This window comes from Protopterus annectens, chromosome 4.part0, assembly GCF_019279795.1.
Source record: "Protopterus annectens isolate FY-2018-M chromosome 4.part0, PAN1.0, whole genome shotgun sequence".
NCBI classification, from domain to species: domain Eukaryota; kingdom Metazoa; phylum Chordata; order Ceratodontiformes; family Protopteridae; genus Protopterus; species Protopterus annectens.
The window spans coordinates 1,462,335,797-1,462,358,476 of record NC_056733.1 but is presented as its reverse complement, the minus strand read 5'-3'; the positions used below and the strand labels follow the sequence as shown (position 1 = coordinate 1,462,358,476).

Here is a 22,680-nt window from a genome sequence, read left to right as displayed (position 1 = left end):
GCTACATGCTCTCGGGACCTAAACCTTCTCACCACAATTAATAGGACATGCTGGAGGGACAGATTATTGTCCCAGAGACTTCCCATACTCTGGAACAGGCTACCCATCTATGTCAAGCAAAGTTCTTCATTAGCACTCTTCAAGAAAAATCTTGATGAGTGGATGGGAAATAGGAAATACACCCCGGGGATCACTTCTGTGTATCGGCTCGACAGTGGCATAGGAAAATAACTTTCTTGGGTGGGGTAAGCCAGGGCACTTTGTTGGCTAGGTTTATGTAGGCCCTTGGGCCGATACCTAGTACCTACCTATGACCCTATGAACCATCTAATTTATCCTGGACTTCTGGGAAGTAGATACTGAACAGTAAAGGAACCAGCACAGAACCTTTTGGTACACCACTGGTAATGGATCCACTGGTACAGGTAGAGTCACCAACTTTGACAAGTGTGTGTTCTGTGAGCCGACTGGTTACCCATTTAGTGACACAAGGGTTAATCCTTAACAGAGTTTCTTAAAGATACCAAAGTTGGGGATTGTGTCAAAAGCCTTTGCCAGGTCAAGATAGGGGGTATGCACTGTCTCACCTTTATCCAGGGCTTTGGTGACTTTCTCAAAGAAGTCCACCACATTTAATAAGCATGACCTACCTTTAATGAAGCCAAAATAGTTTGGTTCTATAGTTTGAAGGTCACCTATGCCCTTGTTAAGATCCATGATGATTATTTCCATGCCCTTGCAGACGAGACCTTGGTCTACAGTTCCCAGGGTTTGTTGGTGGCCCCCCTTTATGCAAGGGGATTAATGTTGCTGTTCTCTACTCTGCTGAAACAAAGCCAGTTCTCAGGCTATGTTTAAGACAGCACTAACTGGGTCTGCTAGGTCCTGCTTTAGACTGCTTAATAAGCACTCTGGGATGTTATGTGGTCCCAAGTGAGACCATGTTTTTGGCCTTGGACAGTGCAGAAGACCTGGTCTCTAGAGATACTAGGAAGAGGACTGGTGTTGGGTATCCTTTGGGGTATGGCTGGTGGGGCCGGGGGGGATGAGGTTTGCTCCAAATGTGTCAGCTAGCAGGTTGGTTGGCAATTTAATCCAGTGCAGTATGACTGGTATTACCAGTTCTGCACAAAGCTGTGTATTCCCTTTTAGGTTTTGGACATAATTAAAGAATGCCTTATGATTATCCTTAGCTAGGGATTCTATTTTAGCTTCATACTTAACTTTAGAGGATTTCATGAGATTTCTGATTTGCTTGTTCAAGCTGAGAAAGGAATTCTTCCTCTGCCGAGTCAGTTTTCTCTTACTGTTAGATATCGGTTTCTTCCTCTTGTTATATAACTTTTTTATGCTCGAGTTCACCAGGATGGCTTGCTTTTTCAGGAGGACCTGGTTTTGATTTGGTCAGGTAGTGCTGAGTCTATACAGCTGCTTAAGTGTACAGAGCATCTGAGTACATCTCTGCACAGTAGTCACTGTTGGGGGTATAAAACTTTTTATACTATCGCTTAGTAGTTTGAAGTTGGTCTTGGAAAAATGTTTTTGCTCCTGTGGGGATGTCAGGTTCAAACAAGACAGTTTTATGGGAGTGCAGTTACTCCCCATGTTGGACAGTACTAGGTCTACGACATCTGAGCCCCTTTGTGGGGTGTAGATTATCTGTTCCGGAACATCTGAATTAAAGACCAGGAGCCTCTAGGTGAGTGCGTTTGTACTTGTATATGCCATCCAGCTGATGGAAGGATAGTTGAAATTAGCCATGACTAAGGTGTTGGGCTGTATGGAGAGTGATTCTAGCAAGTCCAAGTAGGTAGTGTGCTTTTCTTGGTTCAAGGTGGGGGACCTATAGCTAGCAGTAATATGGTATTTTGCCTACAGTAAATTGGACATGGAGTAGTTTGAGAAAGTCATACTCTGACCAGTCTAGAGGTGTACTTGGCTTTAATGAAGATAGATACCCCACCACCTTTGGTTCTTTCATGCTCATCTGAGGACTGAACGTGTGGAAGGCATTGTAGCCTTGCACAGCTGGGGTGCTCTCAGCGGCCTTGAGCTATGTCTCAGTGACTGCACAGACATTAGCATCTTCCAAGGTTAGGAGTGCTTCCAGAGAGTGCAGCTTCATGTTTAGACTTTCAGCATTAAGCAGTAGAAAAGTACAGTTGTGTACACTTACCATAAATGTAGATGTTCGAGTATATTCACTGTTGCAGTCATTACATTTGGGTTATCTGCTTGCACGTAGTCCTCAGTCAGCCTGACTATCAAGTCTTGGGACCTGCATCGGTTGCTGTCTCATCCTCCATGATGTCAGGTAGTCAGGGGTATAAAGCATGCAGCCGACGCCATTACATCAGTCTTTCTTGCCCCAGATGTCGGGTGCCCCCATAATGGGAAGCAATTATATATAAGGTTAAACTCCAACAAAAAGCAAATACACCAGAAAGCTTTAAGTATAGTAAACAAAAGGAGAGGTATAGACAATAGCAGTCAGGGGGCTGGAGGGAGGGTAACCAGGAACAGTGAATACACTCGAACATCTACATTTACGGTAAGTGTACACAACTGTACTATGTTCTTCATGTTTGCTGTCTCATCTTCCTTGACGTCAGGTAGTCAGGGGTATAAAACATGTAGCCGATGCCATTACATCAGTTTTTCTTTTCCCAGATGTCAGGTGGCCCCATAATGGGAAGCAATAATATACAAGGTTACACCTCCAACAAAAAAGCAAATACACGAAAAAGCTTTAAGCATAGTAAACAAGAATAGAGATATAGTCAATAGAAGTCAGGGGGCTGGATGGAGGGCAACCAGGACTGCAACAGTGAATACACTCAAACATCTACATTTATGGTAAATGTACACAATTGTACTATGTTCTTTGTGCTTCACTGCTGCAGTCATCACATTTGGGTAGATTCCCAAAGCTAGGATGGGAGGAGGTTACTAGATAGCATTAGGATGGGTTATGAGGCCCTGCAAGACTGCAGTGGCAAAGCCAGTTCTGGATTTAGAAAAAAATTAGCAAGTGGTAATGCTTGGTGAAAGTATGTACAGAACTCCAGGCAGCAGCTTCTAGGATGTTCCTGGTAGGGACACCTCTGAGAAAGGCTGTAGAGGTAGATGCAGCCCTGGTTGAATGTGGTCTTATCCCCTGTGGGGTAGGTTTTCCATGGTGCTTATAGCAGAAATTAATGCAATGGCCTATCCACTTAGAATGATTTGCTTTGAGATGGCCTTCCCCTCTGCCCCTGCAGCAAATGCAACCAGCAGCTTTTCATATTTCCTGAGAGGTTTAGTCCAGTCCAAGTAAAATCTAAGTTGTCTGTGCACGTCCAAGGAGTGCAGTATTCATTCTCCTTTGTTCTGTGGATCAGAAAAGAAGGTTGGCAATTGAATGGACTGATTAAGGGCCACACTGGATACCACCCTGAGGGACACCTTGTCTTCATTAAAGATGATGAAAGGCTCCACTGCCATGAGGGCCTGTAATTCAGACACCCTATTGCTGAAGAGATGGCTAAAAGGAAGACTGCTTTCCAAGAAAGGAATTTCAACTCTGCATTTGCAGCTGGCTCAAAGGGAGGTAGAGTGATCTTTTCCAATACAAAGTTAAGGTCCCAGGCTGGAGTAGGGGCACTCCTGGGTGGTCTTAGGTTTTTGGCACCTCTGAGGAATTGCTTCAGCAGTGGAAGTGAGAAGAGGGGTGGTTCTGTATTATAATGAGCTGAAATGGCCGAGGCATGAATTTTGATGGAGGAAAAGGAAAGGCCCATGTGAAGCATCTTGGTTAAGTATTGAAGAATCTGAGGTAAATTGGGTGCTGCTGTGCCCATCCCCTGAGTTTGGCTCCAGGAACAGAATATTTCCATTTTTCAGCATAGGAATTTCTAGTACTAGTCCTCCTTGCCTCCAGAATGACATTTATCACTTGCTTACTGAGGGATGGTAACGGAGAGATCAGATAATTAGCCAGGCTGCCAGGTTCAGGGTTTGAAGCTGTGGGTGCAGAATCTGGCCCTCCTGCTGGGGCAGCAGGGCAGGGGTCTGAGGCAGGTGCCATGGTGCCAGCAGTGACACACTGCACAAGAGGGGGTACCAGTGTTGGCGTGGTCAGTCTGGTGCAATCTGTATAGTCCTTGGTCTGTCCTGTTTGATCTTTAGTAATACCTTGAAGAGGAGAGGCAGAGGGGGAGAGGGGGAAAGGGATAAACTGATAGGTCTTTCCAGGTGAAGGACAGGGCATCCACTTTCCAAAGCTTGTTTGCGGGGAATCTTTGTGCAGAATTTTTCCAATTGGTAGTTCTGGGGGGAATGCAAACAGGTCTATCTCTGGGCTCCCCCATTTGATTCTCAACATGTTGAATATCTTGGGTTCCAGCTTCCACTCATGTGGGACCATGAGATTTCTGCTTAGATCGTCTGCCAGTGTATTTAGCTTTCCTGGCAGGAATTGAGCCTGTAGGTACACTTGGTGGCTCAAGGCTGTGTTCCGCAGAGCCATGACTAGTCTGCAGAGAGGGTACGAGTGGGTTCCCCCCCTGCTTGTTTATGTACCACATAACAGTGGTGTTGTCCATCTTTACCAATAATTGTCCTGGAAGAATGTGGTCCTTGAAGGCTGTCAGAGCATTCTGTACAGCTAACATTTCTTTTTGATTGATATGCAGGTGCATTTGACTTGGGTTCCATTTGCCCTGAATGCACTGCCCTGCCAAGTGAGTCCCCATACAGAGTCTGATGCGTCTGTTAGGGTTTGTGCGGCAAGGGGTTGAGCGAATGTCACTCCCTTGTTTTGGTGGCAGGTCTCTGCCCACCAAAGGAACTCTATCTGTAGACAAGGTATGATAGGAATCATTGATTATAGATCTTGAGAATGTTGACACCATAGGCTTTTTAGATACCATTGAAGTTTCCTCATATGCAGTCTTGCAGATGGAATTAGTAGAATGCAAGAGGCCATGAACCTCAGGGCTTGCAGTATTTTCCTTGCAGATAGCTGGGTCTTTGAGGCCAGTAGTTCGAAGTAGGCTGTCAAATAAACTTGTTTCTCTGGGGTGAGGTAGGCCATCTGGGAAGTTGTATTCAAGCTTGCTCCCAGGAATACAATTTGTTGGCAGGGTACAAGATGCGATTTCTCGTTTATGGTGTACCCTAGAGAAGTTAGCAATTTCTTTACAAATGCCAGATGATTTAATAGTATTTCCTGTCTTTCTGCCTGAATTAGACAATCTTCCAGGTATGGGTATATTTGAATATTTCTTTGCCTGCAAAATGCAATGACTGGAGCTAGGCACTTTGTGAATATCCTGGGCGCAGTAGATAAAACAAAGGGCAGTGCAGAGAAATGTAGTGCATGTAACCTGCTCTGAAGTGTAGGCATCTTCTGCAAGATTCCCTTATTAGGATGTGCAGGTAGGCTTCTTTTAAATTAAGTGTTGCCAACCAGGCATCTTTGCCTAGCATGGGAAGCAGATGATGAAGAGTTAGCATCTTGAATTTTGGGATTACCAAAAATGTGTTTAGGATAGACAGGTCCAGGATAAGACGCCAGGAGTTGTCTTTTCTGGGTATCAGGAAAAGTCTTGAGTAGAAACCTTGCCCCCATTCTTCTTCTGGGACAGGATGAATAGCCCTGATGCTTAAAAGAGAGATAACTTGCTTTTCAGCCTCTGGCCAACCATTTGGGGTTGGTAAGGCATTCTGTATCCTTGGGAAACTATATTTAAAACCCATTTGTCCTGGGTAATAAGTTCCCAATTTTTTGCATGCAGGGCAATCCTTCCCCCTAAAGGGACAGTTAGGTGAGCAGGGCTTGGAGGGTTTAAAGTTACGTCATTGCGACAGTTTACCATAGGGGGGAGTCTTATTACTCCCTGCTTTGGGAGTGGGAGCTCCCCACTGCTTAGGCCTGTGAGTACCTTGAGACTGAAGCCTGGGTGTTCTGCTGGTTCTGGGTTTGGCCTGGAAGAGGCAGGAAAGGACCAATTCTTACAGGGCCAATGCCTGATAAATCTGGGTGGCTGTACTTGCAGGAAATCTTTAACAGTTTGCATAGATTTAGCTTTTTCCTCCATCTTTTTAAGTAGTACTTCTGCTTTGTTGCCAAACAGGCGGTCTTGGTTTAAGGGAGCATCCAGTAATTTAGCTTTAACATGATCTGGCAAAGATTGCTCCTTAAGCCAAGCATGCCTTCTAAGTACAGACAAGTGACAGCAGCCCTGCAAGATGCCTCTAATAAATCAAAACCGCATTGCAAAGTATGTTTTCCAACTTGTTCAGCAGAATGCATTAAATCCTGTAATTCTTTATTTTCAGCACAATCAGGAATCAACATCATTTTCTGTTTAAGCAATCCAATAATATGCTGCTGCTACTTTAACATATGAAATTGGCAGTTGGAAGGCCCTAATGGCCAAAGTTGCAGAAGTGTATATCTTTTACCCCATCTATCCAGCGCCCTGGAATCTCTATCAGAGGGGGTAGGATTTTTGGCAGTAGTAGCTTTAATGCCCTTGGGTCCCTGTGAAATGGTCTCAGAATCCGCAGTAGGATTTTTAAAGGGGAACTTGTGAGAGTCAGGTACCCTGTAAAACCTATCAGGTTTTCTGGGAGCAGGAGGTGAAGTGTCAGGGGCCAGGCTAGATTCAGAGAAGACATCATCTACAATGTCCAGTACAGGAGGGATAGCTAAAGGCCTGTGTTGAGGCAGGAGAAATAATTCCCTAAGCCTCTTTTTGGAGTCAGAGCAATGCTGGCTTTCCCAGCGGAAATGCTCCCTAAGAGTATGCAAGGTTTCACCAAAAGAGAAATCCTCTGGAGGGGAAGCAGAGGGAATGGAGTCCTCTGTATCAGAATCCTCATAGGTAAATAAGGGCAAATCCTGGTCATCAGAAAAAACAGAAATTTCAGAATCCTGATCAGAAGAATCAGAAGGAAAATCAGCCCTATGTCTCTTAGAGGGGGGAAGGGTGGCTTTCCCTTGATTAGAGTAATAAGGTCTTCAGCAATTCTTAGCATTTGTTTTTTAGGCATAGGGGCCTGACCATGCAGTCTGGGTGTTGGTTTTCTAGGCATGGCTCGAGTTTTAGGCCTTGAAGAAGATGGCATCGGTTTGATATGCAAGTCAGTAGGCCTGAATACACCCTCAGAAGCCAGTGCCTGCACAGCCGCTCTGGACCCATCCAAGGTAGAGACATCCGCAGGTACCACTGTCAAAGAAGCATCTCGCAGCATACCAGACTCTGAATGGGTCTCAGTAGAGGCCTGCGAATCTGAAGTAGCGGGTATCAGGGACTGCAAAAGCACCTCACTGAGTAACGATGAACTGGCGACTAGCTTAGGAGAAGCGTCGTCGGCAGGTTTGGACCTATGCGGTCTGTTTCTGTCTTTACCTTTGCGCTTTTTCAGAAATTCGGTAGTAGGGTGGCTTACAGAAGCCAGTTCTGGATAATTGAACAGTGTACCAAAATATTTGGAAGCGTAAATGAAGAGACGAATAGTACGAAGTTTAAATAAGGCACAAAACCAACAGTGAGGTACGTCGTGGTCTGGACCAATGCAAGGAATGCAGCATGAATGAAAATCTTTAAGAGGTATTTGCTTTCCACAAGAAATACAATTATTAACTTAAGCTGACATTGGTTTACAGTAAGAAAAAGGATCCCCAATGGGGTACTTAGCTTAGTTGAAGACTTCGGATCTGAAACTCGAAAATGAAAATTTCAGCAGTCGGCCGACTGGCACTTGCAAACTGCTTCTGCTTCGGGCACTGCACGGCAAGAAAGACTGATGTAATGGCATCGGCTGCATGCTTAATACCCCTGACTACCTGACATCATGGAAGATGAGACAGCAACCGACGCAGGACCCAAGACTTTGATAATCAGGCCAACTGAGGGTTACTGCAAGCAGATAACCCAAACGTCATGACTGCAACAGTGAAACATGAAGAACATCTCCAGGTAGTAGCTTCTAGGATGTCCCTGGTAGGGACACCTCTGAGAAAGGCTGTAGAGGTAGAGGCAGCCCTGGCGGAATGTGGTCTTATCCCCTGTGGGGTAGGTTTTCCATGGTGCTGATAGCAGAAATGAATGCAATGGCCTATCCACTTAGAAATGGTTAGCTTTGAAATGGCCATCCCCCCTCTTCCCCTGCAGCAAATGCAACCAATAGTTGTTCAGATTTCCTGAAAGGCTTAGTCCTGTCCAAGTAAAATCTAAGTTGTCTGTGCACGTCCAAGGAGTGCAGTATTCGTTCCCCTTTGTTCTGTGGATTAGAAAAGAAGGTTGGCAAATGAATGGACTGATTAAGAGCCACACTGGATACCACCTTGGGCATAAAGGAAGGATTGGTCCTGAGGGACACCCTGTCCGCATGAAAGATGATGAAAGGCTCCACTGCTATAAGGGCCTGTAATTCAGACACCCTTCTTACTGAAGTGATAACTAGAAGGAAGGCTGTTTTCCAAGAAAGGAATTTCAACTCTGCACTTGCAGCTGGCTCAAAGGGAGGTAGAGTGAGCTTTTCCAATACAAAGTTACGGTCCCAGGCTGGAGTAGGGGCTCTCCTGGGTGGTCTTAAGTTTTTGGCACCTCTGAGGAATTGCTACAGCAGTGGATGAGAGAAGAGGGGTGAATCTGAATTACAATGAGCTAAAATGGCCGAGGCATGAATTTTAAAGGGAAAAAAAGGAAAGGCCCTTGTGAAGCATCTCAGTTAAATATTGAAGAATGTGTGGTAAATTGGGTACTGTTGTGCCCATCCCCTGAGTTTGACTCCAGGAACAGAATCTTTTCCATTTTTCAGCATAGGATTTTCTAGTACTAGGCCTCCTTGCCTCAGGAATGACATCCATCACTTGCTTACTGAGGGATTGTAATGGGGAGCTCAGGTAATTAGCCAGGCTGCAAGGTTCAGGGTTTAAAGCTGGGGGTGCAGAATCTGGCCCTCCTGCTGGGACAGCAGAGAAAGGTTCTGAGGCAGGTGCCATGGTTCCAGCAGTGACACACTGTGCAAGAGGGGGTACCACTGCTGGCATGGCCAGTCTGGTGCACTGAGTATTGTCTTTGGTTTGTCCTGTTTTATCTTTAGAAGAACTTTGGAGAGGGGAGACAGAGGGGGAAAGGCATAAACTGATAGGTTTTTCCAGGTGAAGGACAGGGCACCCACTTTCCAAGCTTGTCTGTGGGGAGTCCTTGTGCAGAATCTGTTCAACTGGTAGTTCTGAGGGGAGGCAAACAGGTCTATCTCTGGGCTCCCCCATTTATTTCTCAAAATGTTGAATATCTTTGGTTCCACTTTCCACTAGTGTGGGTCCATTGAGCTTGTAGATGCACTTGGTAGCTCAAGGCTGTGTTCCACAGAGCCATGGCTAGTCTGCAGAGAAGGTATGACTGGGATCCCCCCTGCTTGTTTATGTACCACATGACAGTGGTGTTGTCCATCTTTACCAATAATTGTCCTGGAAGAATGTGGTCCTTGAAGGCTGTCAGAGCACTCTGTACAGCTAACATTTCTTTTTGATTGATGTGCAAGTGCATTTGACTCGGGTTCCATTTGCAATGAATGCACCGCCCTGCCAAGTGAGCCCCCCTTGTATAGTCTGATGCGTCTGTTAGGGTTTGGGTGGCAGGGGGTAGAGTGAACGGCAGTCCCTTGTGGTGGCAGGCCTCTGCACACCAAAGGAAATCTGTCTTTAGACAAGAGATGATAGGAATCATTGATTCTAGGTCCTGAGAATGTTGACACCATAGGCTTTTTAGATACCATTGTAGTTTCCACATATGCAGTCTTGCATATGGAATTAGTAGAATGCAAGAGGCCATGAACCCCACGGCTTGCAGTATTTTCCTTGCAGATAGCTGGGTCTTTGTGGCCAGTAGTTTGAAGTAGGCTGTCAAACTTGTTTCTCTGGTGTGAGGTAGGCCATCTGGGAAGTTGTATTCAAGCTTGCTCCCAGGAATACAATTTGTTGGCAAGGTACTAGATGTGATTTCTTTTCATTTATGGTGTACCCCAGAGAAGTTAGTAATTTCTTTTCAAATGCCAGATGATTTAATAGTATGTCCTTGCTTTCTGCCTGAATTAGACAATCGTCCAGGTATGGGTATATTTGAATATTTCTTTGCCTGCAGTATGCAATGACTGGAGCTAGGCACTTTGGCTCATCTACTGCACCCGGGGTATTCAGAAAGGGCAGTGCAGAGAACTGATAGCGCATGTAGCCTGCTCTGAAGCGTAGGTATTTTCTGCAAGATTCTCCTATTGGGATGTGCAGGTAGGCTTCCTTTAAATTCAGTGTTGCCAACCAGGCATTTTTGCCTGGCATGGGAAGCAGCTGATGAAGTGTTAGCATTTTGAAATTTGGGATTACCAAAAAGGTGTTTAGGATAGACAGGTCCAGGATAGGATGCCAGGAATTGTCTTTTCTGGGTACCAGGAAAGGTCTTGAGTAAAAACCTTGGCCCAATTCTTCTTCTGGGACAGGCTGAACAGCCCTGATACTTAGAAGAGAGAACCTGCTTTTGAGTCTCTGTCCACTGATTTGCAGGTAGGTCTGGCCAACCGTTTGGGGTTGGTATGGAGTGGAAGTGGAATCTGTATCCTTGGGAAACTATATTTAAAATCCATTTGTCTTGGGTAATGAGTTCCCAGTTTTTTGCATGCAGGGTGATCTTTCCCCCTAAAGTAGCAGTCAGTTGAGCAGGGCTTGGAAGGTTTAAAGTTAAGTCATTGTGACAGCTTACCAATAGGGTGTTGTCTTACTACTTCCAGCTTTGGAAGTGGGAGCCCCCCACTGCTTAGGCCTGTGATTACCTCGAGACTGAAGCCTGGGTGGTCTGCTGGTCCTGAGTTTGGACTGAGAAGGCCTGGAAGAGGCAGGAAAGGACCAATTCTTAGAAGGCCAGTGCCTACTAAATCTGTGAGGCTGTACTTGCAGGAAATCTAACAGTTTGCATAGAATTAGCTTTTTCCTCCATCTTTTTAAGTACTACTTCTGCTTTGTTGCCAAACAGGTGGTCTTAGTTTAAGGGAGCATCCAGTAATTTAGCTTTAACATGATCCGGCAAAGTTTGCTCCTTAAGCCAAGCATGTCTTCTAAGTACAGACCAGTGTCAGAAGCCCTGCAAGATGCCTCTAATGAATCAAAACCACACTGCAAAGTATGTTTTCCAACTTGTTCAGCAGAATGCATTAAATCCTGTAATTCTTTACTTTCAGCACAGTCAGGAATCAACATAATTTTCTGTTTAAGCAATCCAATAATATGCTGCTGATACTTTAACATATGAAATTGGCAGTTTACGGCCCTAATGGCCAAAGTAGCAGAGGTGTATACCTTTTTTCCCCATCTGTCCAGGGCCCTGGAATCTCTATCTGAGGGAGTAGGGTTTTTGGCAGTAGTAGCCTTAATGCCTTTGGGTCCCTGTGAAATGGTCTCAGGATTCGCAGTATGATTCTTAGAGGAACTTGTGAGAGTCAGATACTCCAATATCTGTCAGATTTTCTGGGAGCCAGAGGTAAAGTGCCTGGGGCCAGGCTAGATTCCAAGAAGGCATCATCTACAAAGTCCAGAACAGGAGGGATAGCTAAAGGCCTGTGTTGAGGTAGGAGTAAGAATTCCCTAAGCCTCTTTATAGAGTCAGACTAATCCTGGCTTTCCCAGTGGAAATGCTCCCTAAGAGTATGCAAAGTTTCACCAAAAGAGAAATCGTCTGGAGGGTAAGCAGACGGAATGGAATCCTCTGCATCAGAATCCTCATAGGTAGATAAGGGCAACTCCTGGTCATCAGAGAAAACAGAAATTTCAGAATCCTGATCAGAAGAATCCGAAGGAAAATCAGTTCTAGGTCTCTTAGAGGGAGAAGGGTGGCATCCCCTGATTAGAGTAATAAGGTCTTCAGCCATTCGTATTTGTTTTTTAGGCATAGGGGCCTGACCATGCGGTCTGGGCATCGGTTTTCTAGGCGTGGATTGAGGTTTAGGCCTTGAAGAAGAAGATAGCATCAGTTTAATATGCAAGTCAGTAGGCCTGAATACACCCTCAGAAGCCGGTGCCTGCACAGTGGCTCTGGACCCATCCAAGGTAGAGACATCCGCAGGTTCCACAGTCGAAGAAGCATCTCGCGGCATACCGGGTGGGTCTCAGTAGAGGCCTGCGAATCCGAAGTAGAGGGTACCAGGGACTGCGAAAGCGCCTCACTGAGAACTGCTGACCTGGCGACTAGCTTAGCAGAAGTGTCGTCGGCAGCTTTGGACCTATGTGGTCTGTCTCTGTCTTCATCTTTGTGTTTTTTCAGAATGTCGGTAGTCGGGTGGCTTACTGAAGCCATTTCTGGATAATTAAACTGAGTACCGAAATAGTTTGATGCAAAAATGAACCAACGACGAACAGTTTGAGGATTGAATAAGGCTCAAAACTGACAGCAAGGGATGATGTCATGGTCTGCTAAGCAAGCAATGCAGTACGAATGAAAATCTTTATGAGGTATTTGCTTTCCACAGGTAATACAATTGTTAACTTTTACTGACATCGGTTTAGATCAAGAAAAAGGATCCCCAATGGGGTACTTAGTTTTTTTGAAGACTTCAGTTCTGAAACTCGAAAACGAAAATTTCAGGAGTCTGCCGACCGGCACTTGCAAGCTGCTTCTGCTTCGGGCACTGCGTGGCAAGAAAGACTGATTGTAATGATGTCGGCTGCATGCTTTATACCCCTGACGACCTGACGTCATGGAAGAAAAGACAGCATTCAACGCAGGGATCCAAGACTTTGATATTCAGGCCGGCTGAGGGCTACCTGCAGGCAGATAACCCAAATGTAATGACTACAACAGTGAAACACGAAGAACATCTGTTTCCAGATAGATGGAACTTTTGATTCAGATATGGAGCAATTTATTAGAATTGATACAGGTAAGGCAAGGAAATCAGCAGCAATCTGCAGATAGTATGAGGGGATATTGTCTACACATACAGAGTATGGTTTGGGTTTAGAAAGTAGAGTTTTACAGAGTCAGTGGATACAGGTTTAAGACAGAAAGAATTCCCAGAGTTGGAGGTTGTGGGAGGTATTTGATGATTAGAGTTGCTGATGCCTGAGTGAGCAGGATTGAACAACTTAGAGATGGAGTCCATAAAGTAGGTGTTAAAGGAATTGGCAATTTCTTCAGGAGAGCTATTTGGACTTGGTGAATTTGGGTTGCTGGGGTGCAATATCTGATTAATAGCATTCCAGAATTTTTTGGGGTCTGATTTTATTTTATTTGGGGGATTAGAGTGGAAATTTTGTTTGTCTTTGTTGATCAGTTTTTTTTAATTGTTTCTGAGTTCCTTATACTTTTGTAGGTCAGCTGGAAGTTTAGAATGGACCCATGTGTCCTCCAAGCCGGGTCTCTGGTGTTCATAAGGGACCGGGTGGTTTTAGTTAGCCAGGGTGAGATGTTTGTTTTTATGCATTTGTTTGTTTTTATGCATTTTTTTTCTAAGTGGGGCTAGGGTGTTTAGAATGTTAAGGGAGGTCGAGTTGAAGGTATTGACAGCATCATCAAGTGGAAATTGTTTAAGGAAATTCCAATTTACACTGGAGGGAAGTCTCCTAAAAATAGGACTAAAGTTAGAAAGTTTACGGGAGGTGATAAGGTGGTGTGGTTTAGAGAGATGCAAGTATATCTGAGCACTTTTATAGGTGAGTGGTCACTCAAGGAGTCTAGAAGTGTTTCAGGACTATGGTATTTGCTAAGATTTGATACTAATATCCAGTCTTTCATGGTCCCAGGAGATTGGGAGTTGTTAGTGTAGGTAGGTTTGGAGATTAGTTGAGCAAATCCACAGAGATTTATGTGGTGTGGCGAGTTGGCATGGTTAAGGTTTGTCCAACTAATGTTTACATCCCCTAGAATAATAGTTTCATTAGGGATGTTAAGGGACAGACAGGAGAGTATATTTTCCAAAAGCGGAATATTGTCACCGGGAGGAATATAAATAGCAACCACTGTAATGGTAGTAAAGGTACTGTGTTTAACGTTTGCAGCCAGAATTTTCAGCTAGTGCAAAGGAAGGAACAGGTAAGTTAGGTTGGGAAAGAATAAGATTTTGAGAGTACACTATAGCGACACCACCTCCTTTTTACTTTAAGTGGTCATGTCGATGTATGTCGTAACCAGGGGGCAGTATGTCTTTAATCTTGATTTTGCGGTTTGAGCCAGGTTTCAGTTACAGATACAATATCTGGGGTATGTTGTGAAATCCATGCATGAAACATACTTAGCTTGTTCAGGATGCTAAGAGTATTGATTGAATAAAAAGAAACTTGCTTACTTAACATAGTGCTTTGTGGAGTAGTGTTGTTAGTAGTAGGACCTGGATTTGGATGCATGTCCCCTGATACGAGTATGATTCTTGGATAAAGGTATGGTTTCCTTCTTAGTGGATAGTTATGGGGAAGTTTAAACTTACTTTGAGAGGGTTAGTGGAAAGGATTTGTATTTTTGGAAGAAGTGTGTTCATTGGAAGGATAGAATCAGAGATATCTATGGCTTGCAGTGGGTAAGAGAAGTTGTAGGTGTGAGGATAGGTGGTAGATTTATGAAAAGGGGTTAAGAAAATTAATGGTGATGTAATAGTGAGTAGAAGGATTGAGATGACTGAGAAAGGCATTTTAGGAGAGGGGACTAAGTCTGGAAATAGTATTTTAATGGTTAGGTAATTGTGATAGCAGTTTGAGTGAAGACTGTAATGTAATGAAAAAAAAAGAAGTTAAAGTGTATGCAGACGTGGTTGTAAACAGGAAGGGGAGGAGCTAGTGATTTTAGCGGGAAAGACGGTTAGGTATAAAGGATATGACATGGGGGGTGGCTGGGGAGCGAAGTGACTCAAGCGCAGCAAGGGTGAACAGAACTAGGCTACACCTGGAAGGAAATGTTCACACAGAAAACAATCAGTTCAGTACCATCCAGTGTTGGGGGGGAATACAGGCAGGGTTTATTAAATCAAGCAATCCTAGATTCTACAAGAGAAGCAGTCTGGTTTTGTTTAAAATAGGAGATAATAGAGGAGGATTGTTTAATACATATTGTGTGGGGCATTGGTAAGTTATTTGTTTACAGGGATATTAAGAGTGGGAACAGGGATTACAATTATGAACAGTAATTTAGGGGTCAGGAAGTAGGTCTGACGGGGAGGTAAGTAGCCTACAAGGAGAGTGGAGCTGCCATTCCTGATAATTTGCTCACTACAGGTAAGATTCCCTGGTATTCACTCTAAATTTAAAAAAACACCACACACTAACACACTAAATGAAAAAAAAAACACAAGTACTTAGTTTTCTCATTTGTTAGATATATATATAATATATCTGCATACTTGGTGTCAACTCTTAACAGACCAGGAGAGTGCACTGCAGTATGGCTTCAGTTCTGGTTATTTGGTGCAGACTGTCTGCGTCGTGGGTAACTGATAAAATGGGAGGTAGCTATAAAGGTAGGGAGAGAGAGATAAGAAGAGGTATTGTTAAGAAATAGGAGAGGGAGAAATGTTGGGACTACTCAAATACAGACCATTCCCCAGGCATTAATATCAGTAGTACATTTACGTCAGTTACCACAGGTATTCTGATATACAGACATTTCAGGATATCAACTGCATTAGCAGTGTCATCACTAAGCTTTTATACAGGCAACGAACATAATCACAGTGTATTCACTTATCTATTGGATGCTATTAAACAAAAACACAGACCACTTCAGTATTACAATATAGCTGCTATTTAAACTCTAAGAAGCTTTACACGCTTTGTATCCATTCTGTGTTCAGAATGCATACAGCATTTCAGATAAGAAATTCCTAAATCTAAGCTTAGTGCAGCTAAAGCTATTTTTGTTACATAATTGGAATAATCTGACGAGCACAAATGCCACTCCAGCACTCTATGTCAATATAGGGTATCTAAGCACATTAATTAAAACAGCAAGTTACAGCGTAAAAAGATGCACCTAACAGTAATCTATTGAACAGTGCTAATGTGCGCTTTGGAGTTTCATGCCACTTTATCAATTAATATAGATTAAAATATGAAGAAGCCAGGAGGATACAAAAGTTCCACAAAAGCAAAAACCACAATGTACGATACTGCATATCGTTTGTAATGAACATGTACACAGTAATGTTTTTACCTGGTGAGCAGGCTATCAAGGGAAAAACACACTCGGCGAGGTGGGAGCATGTGGGAAAAGAGAGGAAGTTTTAAAGCTGGCGCTCTGGGCTACACAGGAATAGATAATAACTTTGGCCGGATGTGAGCTGCTATGGGGAGAGGGCCACACCTGGAGGGAAATGTTCGCACAGAAAACAATCAGCTCAGTACCATCCATTGTTGGAGGGGACTACAGGCAGGGTTTATTAAATCAAGCAATCCTAGATTCTACAAGAGAAGCAGTCCATTTTGTTTAAAATAGGAGATACAGGAGGGTTTTTTTAATACATATTGTGTAAGACATTGAGTGGTATAGAAACAGTAAAGCAAGTTATTTGTTTACAGATATTAAGAGTGGGAACAGGGATTACAATAGGAACAGTAATTTAGGGGTCAGGAAGTAGGTCTGGTGGGGAGCAAGTAGTCTACAAGGAGAGCGGAGCTGCAATTCCTGATAACGTGCTCACTACAGGTAGGATTCCCTGGTATTCACTCTAAATAAAAAAAAACACAAGTACTTAGTTTTCTCATTCGTTAGATATATATATAATATATCTGCATACTTAGTGTCATTCTTAGACTGATGGAACGTGCACTGCAGTAGGGCTTCAGTTCTGGTCATTTGGTACAAAATGTCTGCGCCCTGGGTAACTGATAAAATGGGAGATAGCTGGTGATTACGCTATCAAGGGAAAAACACGCTTGGTGAGGTGGGAGCAAGTGGGAAAACAGAGGAAGTTTTATATACAGAATGGCCTTCTAATTCAAAACACATCCCAGTAGCATACTTGATGCATTTTTCCTTTAGCTTTCCAACAGTGAATCTCCCAGCTGGAAATGTCAGTTATTAGGGATCTACCACTTTCATCACTAATTTTCATTAGCAATTTTTTATTATGTGCTTTGTTATATAACATAATACTTAATAAAATACTTATTGCCTTTTCTGAAACATGTACCTCCAAAAAGCTTTTCTGAAACATGCACCTCCAAAAAGTTACTCATCCATTTCTTTAAGGTTTACACACTATCAAACATATGCTGTATTTGTTTAGTGTTTGTTCACTATTTCTTGTTACTTTTCTTGTACTGTATTTATTTGCTGTTTAAGCCTATTGTTGCTACTATTTATTTATTAATTTGTTGGAGCTTTTCTCCTCGGGTCTCCACTGAAAATGGGCTACAACTGCTCAGTTGGACTAACCCGGTTAACAAATGTGAAATAAAATAAAATAAATAATATGAATTACTCAATATGTACCATGTTATCATTCTTTTAATTTCTTCTAATTCTCCCTTTCAATTTTCAGGTAGTTATATTCCCTACAGTGTCTTCCATTAACTCCAGGCATTATTTCTTCCATCTTACTCCTGGAATGTAAGAATTTCTGCATATTCCCAGCATAATATGGAAACACTCAAGGAACATTTAACAGAATACTAAACTTCTTTACACCAAGCCACTAAAAAACTTGGCATCTGCATTTTTTAACTCAGGAAATGAAAATACTGATAGGATATCTGAACTGTATACCAATTGCTGAGGGCATTTTAAAGTTAGACCTTTCATTACTTCTCATATGTGAAACTATGAAATCAAAGGGACAGCTCTATTAAGGTGAACTAATGTAGCAAAATACACACCAAGCTTTACAGTATCAATAAAACCAACTCATCCTTATAACATGAACTGGTACAGACACTTAATTCTTATGACCGGTCAAGTTAACAAAAGACCAGAGAGCCTCTAAAATTTAAGAAAATATATTTTGACTGCTCTAATCAGAAAAGAATACACTACACACTACTTAACTTACAGAAAAAAAAAAAAGAGTTATATGCAGCAGTCCGTCTTACCAGCTGATATCTCACACAATGAAAACAAACCAATACGTGTATCTCCATTAACAGTCCACTTCTGCGTTTCACAGTTCGGCTGGCAGCTGTGATTCATGAAACGTGCATGATTACCCTTTGGACCAGCATCAATTACTCGATCCTGTCAAAGCAAAATCAGAAGTCAAACTGAAAAATAAGAAACAAACTGTTGATTAAGAAGCTCAAGACATCCAAACCACAAATATAAAAAAATAACTACATGCTCTTCATAAACTTTTCCACAACTCTAACAACTTTATTTCAATTTACACTTCATAGCTCTGATTCAGGGAGCTGTTGGGTCTAGATTTATTTTCTTCATTTATTAGTTAGGTGAGACCCAAGTGTGCTTTCATGGATGACTAAAACACTAGTCTAGTTAATTGCCTTACTTGTAATCACAAAGAGTATGTTAATAGAACTGAAGGGAACTGAGCAATACTGCTATAATATTAGCATCAGCACTTCATAACAGTCACATCAAGCTGTCAAAAGCCACCTTTCTTCAAGGACATAAGATATGCTCCTCATGTGGAGGTAAGTATGTTATGGAATTATCCTGCACACATGCCTATGATACAGTCAGGGCTTTCTCAGCAATTTGAACATGGACTCTTTTTGGAAGAACTGCACTACTTTGTGGAACACAAGCCTTACTCATCACAGCTTATTCCAGACAACCACAGACTCAGTCCACAACAAAGGTCAACAATTCAGTACAAGGTGTTGCTTATTTCATTAGACAGGCTTGGAAAAACACAACAGGGAATTTGAAATGGTGTTGGTGATAAATAAATAAAATAATGAGATGCTGGAGGGGGTCACAGATTTAAATACAAAGTCTAAAAATACCAAGAGCAAAGGCTGGCAGAAGGGGTGACAGAATACTTGTAAGCATACACTCCAGGGCAAGGTGAGAATACATGTTACCTGAACATGACATCCACTTACATGAGTAGCAAAAATATGGGGCATACAGAACTGGCAACACTGCTGTGGTGCAAAGAACAAATCAAAAAAACTATTACTCATATAAACCTGGCAAGAAACAATTCTCTAATTCAGTCAGTTCCCCCAACCCAATAAACAGCCCTAGGACTACAAATCCTCCCATAAACCTACTTCAGAAATTGCCAAAAATATAAATTTTCATAGGAAAAGAACCCCTGGTAGGCAAGAATCTCCATTTCACTTGAAGATCTTTCTATAAATCAAAGGGGCAGAAAAGTGGAATTGTAGACTGAGGAGGTCATGCAGGAAGGCAACAAGAAAAGTTTTTGTGTTACATCAAGACAGAATTCACACTAAAGTAATAATTGTTTTCTGTTTACATGCAATATGGTGCGTGTGTGGAGGGCAACTCCAAATTCTGGCACTTTACTGTGAGAGGGGGACAGAAGATCATATTACACTGCAAATTAATCTTCTAGCAAAAAGCACTACTTAAGCACACAAGTTTTAGGGGAGCAATGCCATAGAAAATGGGAGAACTTTTGTATACCTGCAGGTATTTTTTTTTCTAGTGTTTTTGGCTATCCCCACAGTTGACTGCCAGCTGCTCCCAGGGCTGCTCCTCATCCAGTGGATCTAGCCCTCCCTGGACTAACCCATGTTCAAGATCAGTGAAGGCATCAAGGCATCTTTGGGCAGAATCATAATGATGCCGGGGAATATTTTCCTCCCATCTCCTGCACATGCTTTTTCCCAACTTAGGAAGATCTGCAATGCATTATATTACAATACTGTTCACTCTTTAGGTGTGACTAAGACACAGCCCTACCCCACTGTGGTCAACAACCCTACACGAGAAATCATCCATAAAGGTACATCTGAGAATGAATATGCCCATCCTCTTCACCTGTGCTGTCAAGTGCCTTAGCCACAATTCAAATTCAGGTTGCCTAACCAGGGCTTTATCCCTTTATACGAGTGAAAGCATATTAACCATTAAGTGTTGCAACAGGGACCAAATCATTAATACTAAACACAAAAGACATCAATCCACAATGTTACCTGCTGCAGAATTCACAGAAAAAGCTCTGAAAAGTGGAGCTCATAAGAAACATCTTAAGCACTATACTTTTCACTGAAGCAAGGGAGGCATAATTAACTCTGCTGCTCTACTATTACATTGAACCATGGCTGGAGTAATGCTACATATGCAGAACAGTCACAAGTACAAAACCTAGACTGCTGGCAGCACACTAGTAGAAAGTAATTTGGGCTCCTATGCAATTACTACATCTAAGGCTCTTTCAGGAGTGCTTACAACTGCTCTGGTTGACTGCAGCATAATTACCTGATCATGTACTGGGGTATATTGGTAAAAGTGATAGAATATTACACAGATATGGAGCAAGCATGTCTTGCTGGATTGGAAGCACATTTAGCTAGGGCTAAAAAAAAATACGCAGATGAAGCACTAACCTCTGCTTCACTCAGGAATAATCTGTATATAAAGGGTAATGCTGATAGACTGCTAAATATATGCAGTATGTTTAAGAGCAAGGACCTCAAATACAAATAAGTATGAGGGTGGGTAGGAGGAATGGTGAGGGGCATGATGTCCAAAACAAAAAGAAAGGTAACCACTACAAATACGGATATAGTGTAGGAGGCTTCCCTCTCAGAATTATGCTTACCTGATGAGCGCTTGTGGCATGACTGCCATGAATTTGAGATTCCTATTTTAGTGCCTTAGCACAGACATTCAGTGTTGTCTCAATACACACTGCTTGCATCTATAATATACACTAGTGGCAAAATGTAAAAACATCATGCCCACACAGAGGCAGCTAAGACACTCCTACAGCTGAAGAGGTACTTGAAAGGGCCTCTTTTTGTTACGCATAGACAAGTCTGTCAGGAGACTTTATGCCAGAAAGAATGGTCAATGTTCTTCACCTCCACTTCTAAACAGGAAGAAAGCCATGGAGACTAAAAGCTGGTCAAAATTATGCAAATACTGGACAAAAGTCTGGAATAGTTATGCTAATGCAACAAAGTACACGTTTTAAGGGTAGTTAAGATTCTAATACTAGAATTTTACTCCAAGACAAGAAGCAGAGTCTAGTGACTTCCATAGCAATATTAACTTACTCTAATGAGTGGGAAGGATCAGTGGGTTTCAAGGGTAACACTCAAATTTTTACAAAATCAGAACAAGACTATCACGACAATGTTAGATTTTAGGACTTAAAGGAGTTATTACAGAACATAAACATGGATAGAAAACCTATAACACTATGGCTAGTGTTAGCTGTGAAAAATTTAGAGCTAGCTGAAACTGAAAAGTAAAGTGCAAGTCTTCTGTCATCTGTAGTGGTAATCCAGTCGTGAAGCACTGCATCATAAATTTATATCATACCTCTCAACTTTTTCTCAAGAATTCTAGATAAATATTTATGGGGACATGACAAAAATGAAGTACTTAAGGAGTATGGATTAAAAAAGGATTCCGCTGTCACAGGTAAGAATATGTGGGAAGACACTAAAAAGACCATAAAAACTGAGAAATTGGAAGCTCTGTTACATGGATATGGATAGCAAGATACAAGCAGTTAAATGTTTTTAGTCATTTTGGCTTTATAAACAGGTCAGGCATAGACCTGTGGATAAGCAATTAATAAAGAGATGAAGAATTTTATCTGGGAGGGGAAGATGGCAAGAGTCGAGTGGGATAAGCTGATTCTTCCAAATGAACAAGGCGGTTTGGGATTACCTGATTTGAAGGGGTATTTCAGAGCTACACAGTTAAGGCTAGTATACACAGCACAAGCAGAAACCTGTAATTCAAATTGGAAAGGGATGACGAAACAGCAGGGAAGCTCAAGAAACAAGGAGATACTGGGATTTTGGATGTAGATCCTTAAGGAAAATAATAACTATGCAGAATATTATACTCAAAGTAGCAGAAAGTATTCTAAGAACCAAGCCAACACAGGAATGGAGAAAGGATATTTTACCGATAGGAATGATTGCAATTAGGGATACAGACAATAGGGAGCAGGAATATTATTGAAGAAAACTGGTAAAAGAACCAAGGTATGGGAGGGTGGCCTAATTGGTAAGGTGTTTGCCTTGCAAACACAAGGTGCATGGTTTGAGTCTCACAAGGGGTAACTGGCTAGGCTTACAATGTCTCACAAGGGCAGTTTGCCGAGTACTAACCTATGAACCAGTTATCTTTCAACATATTGGGGGTTGGGAGGGTGGCCTAATGGTTAAGGTGTTTGCCTTGCAAACACAAGGTGCAGGGTTTGAGTCTCACAAGGGATAATTGGCTAGGCTTAAAATGGCTCACAAGGGCAGTTAGCTTAGTACTAATCTATGAACCCATGGGTAAGCAAATAATTACAGAGGGAAAGGTAATAGAACGGAAGAGGCCAAGAATTTACTTGGATCGCAGGACAAACTGCTTTCCCTATCAAGGATTGATAGAGTATAGGCGAACAAAAAGAAATCGGGGGGATCCAAAGTGAAAGACCAGTATTGGTAGTTTCAGTAGAATCTAGAACAGAAGCTGCTGTTAAAGAAGGAATACTTAGTACAGCATACAAAATATTGCATGATAACTAAAAATCAATCACAGGTGGTTAGAAAAA

The 22,680-nt window shown here is 42.4% G+C and overlaps 1 protein-coding gene across 6 annotated transcripts in view; it reads right to left on the bottom strand.

Annotated features, from left to right (window-relative positions):
• Positions 1–22,680, bottom strand: part of NSD1 (nuclear receptor binding SET domain protein 1) — a 1,335,896-nt gene that overhangs the window by 295,392 nt on the left and 1,017,824 nt on the right. For all 6 annotated transcript variants that reach the window (XM_044069301.1, XM_044069302.1, XM_044069304.1 and 3 more), the window contains one exon: positions 18,056–18,197. In XM_044069301.1, the coding sequence (XP_043925236.1) occupies positions 18,056–18,197 (142 nt within the window). The remainder of the gene's footprint in view (positions 1–18,055; positions 18,198–22,680) is intronic.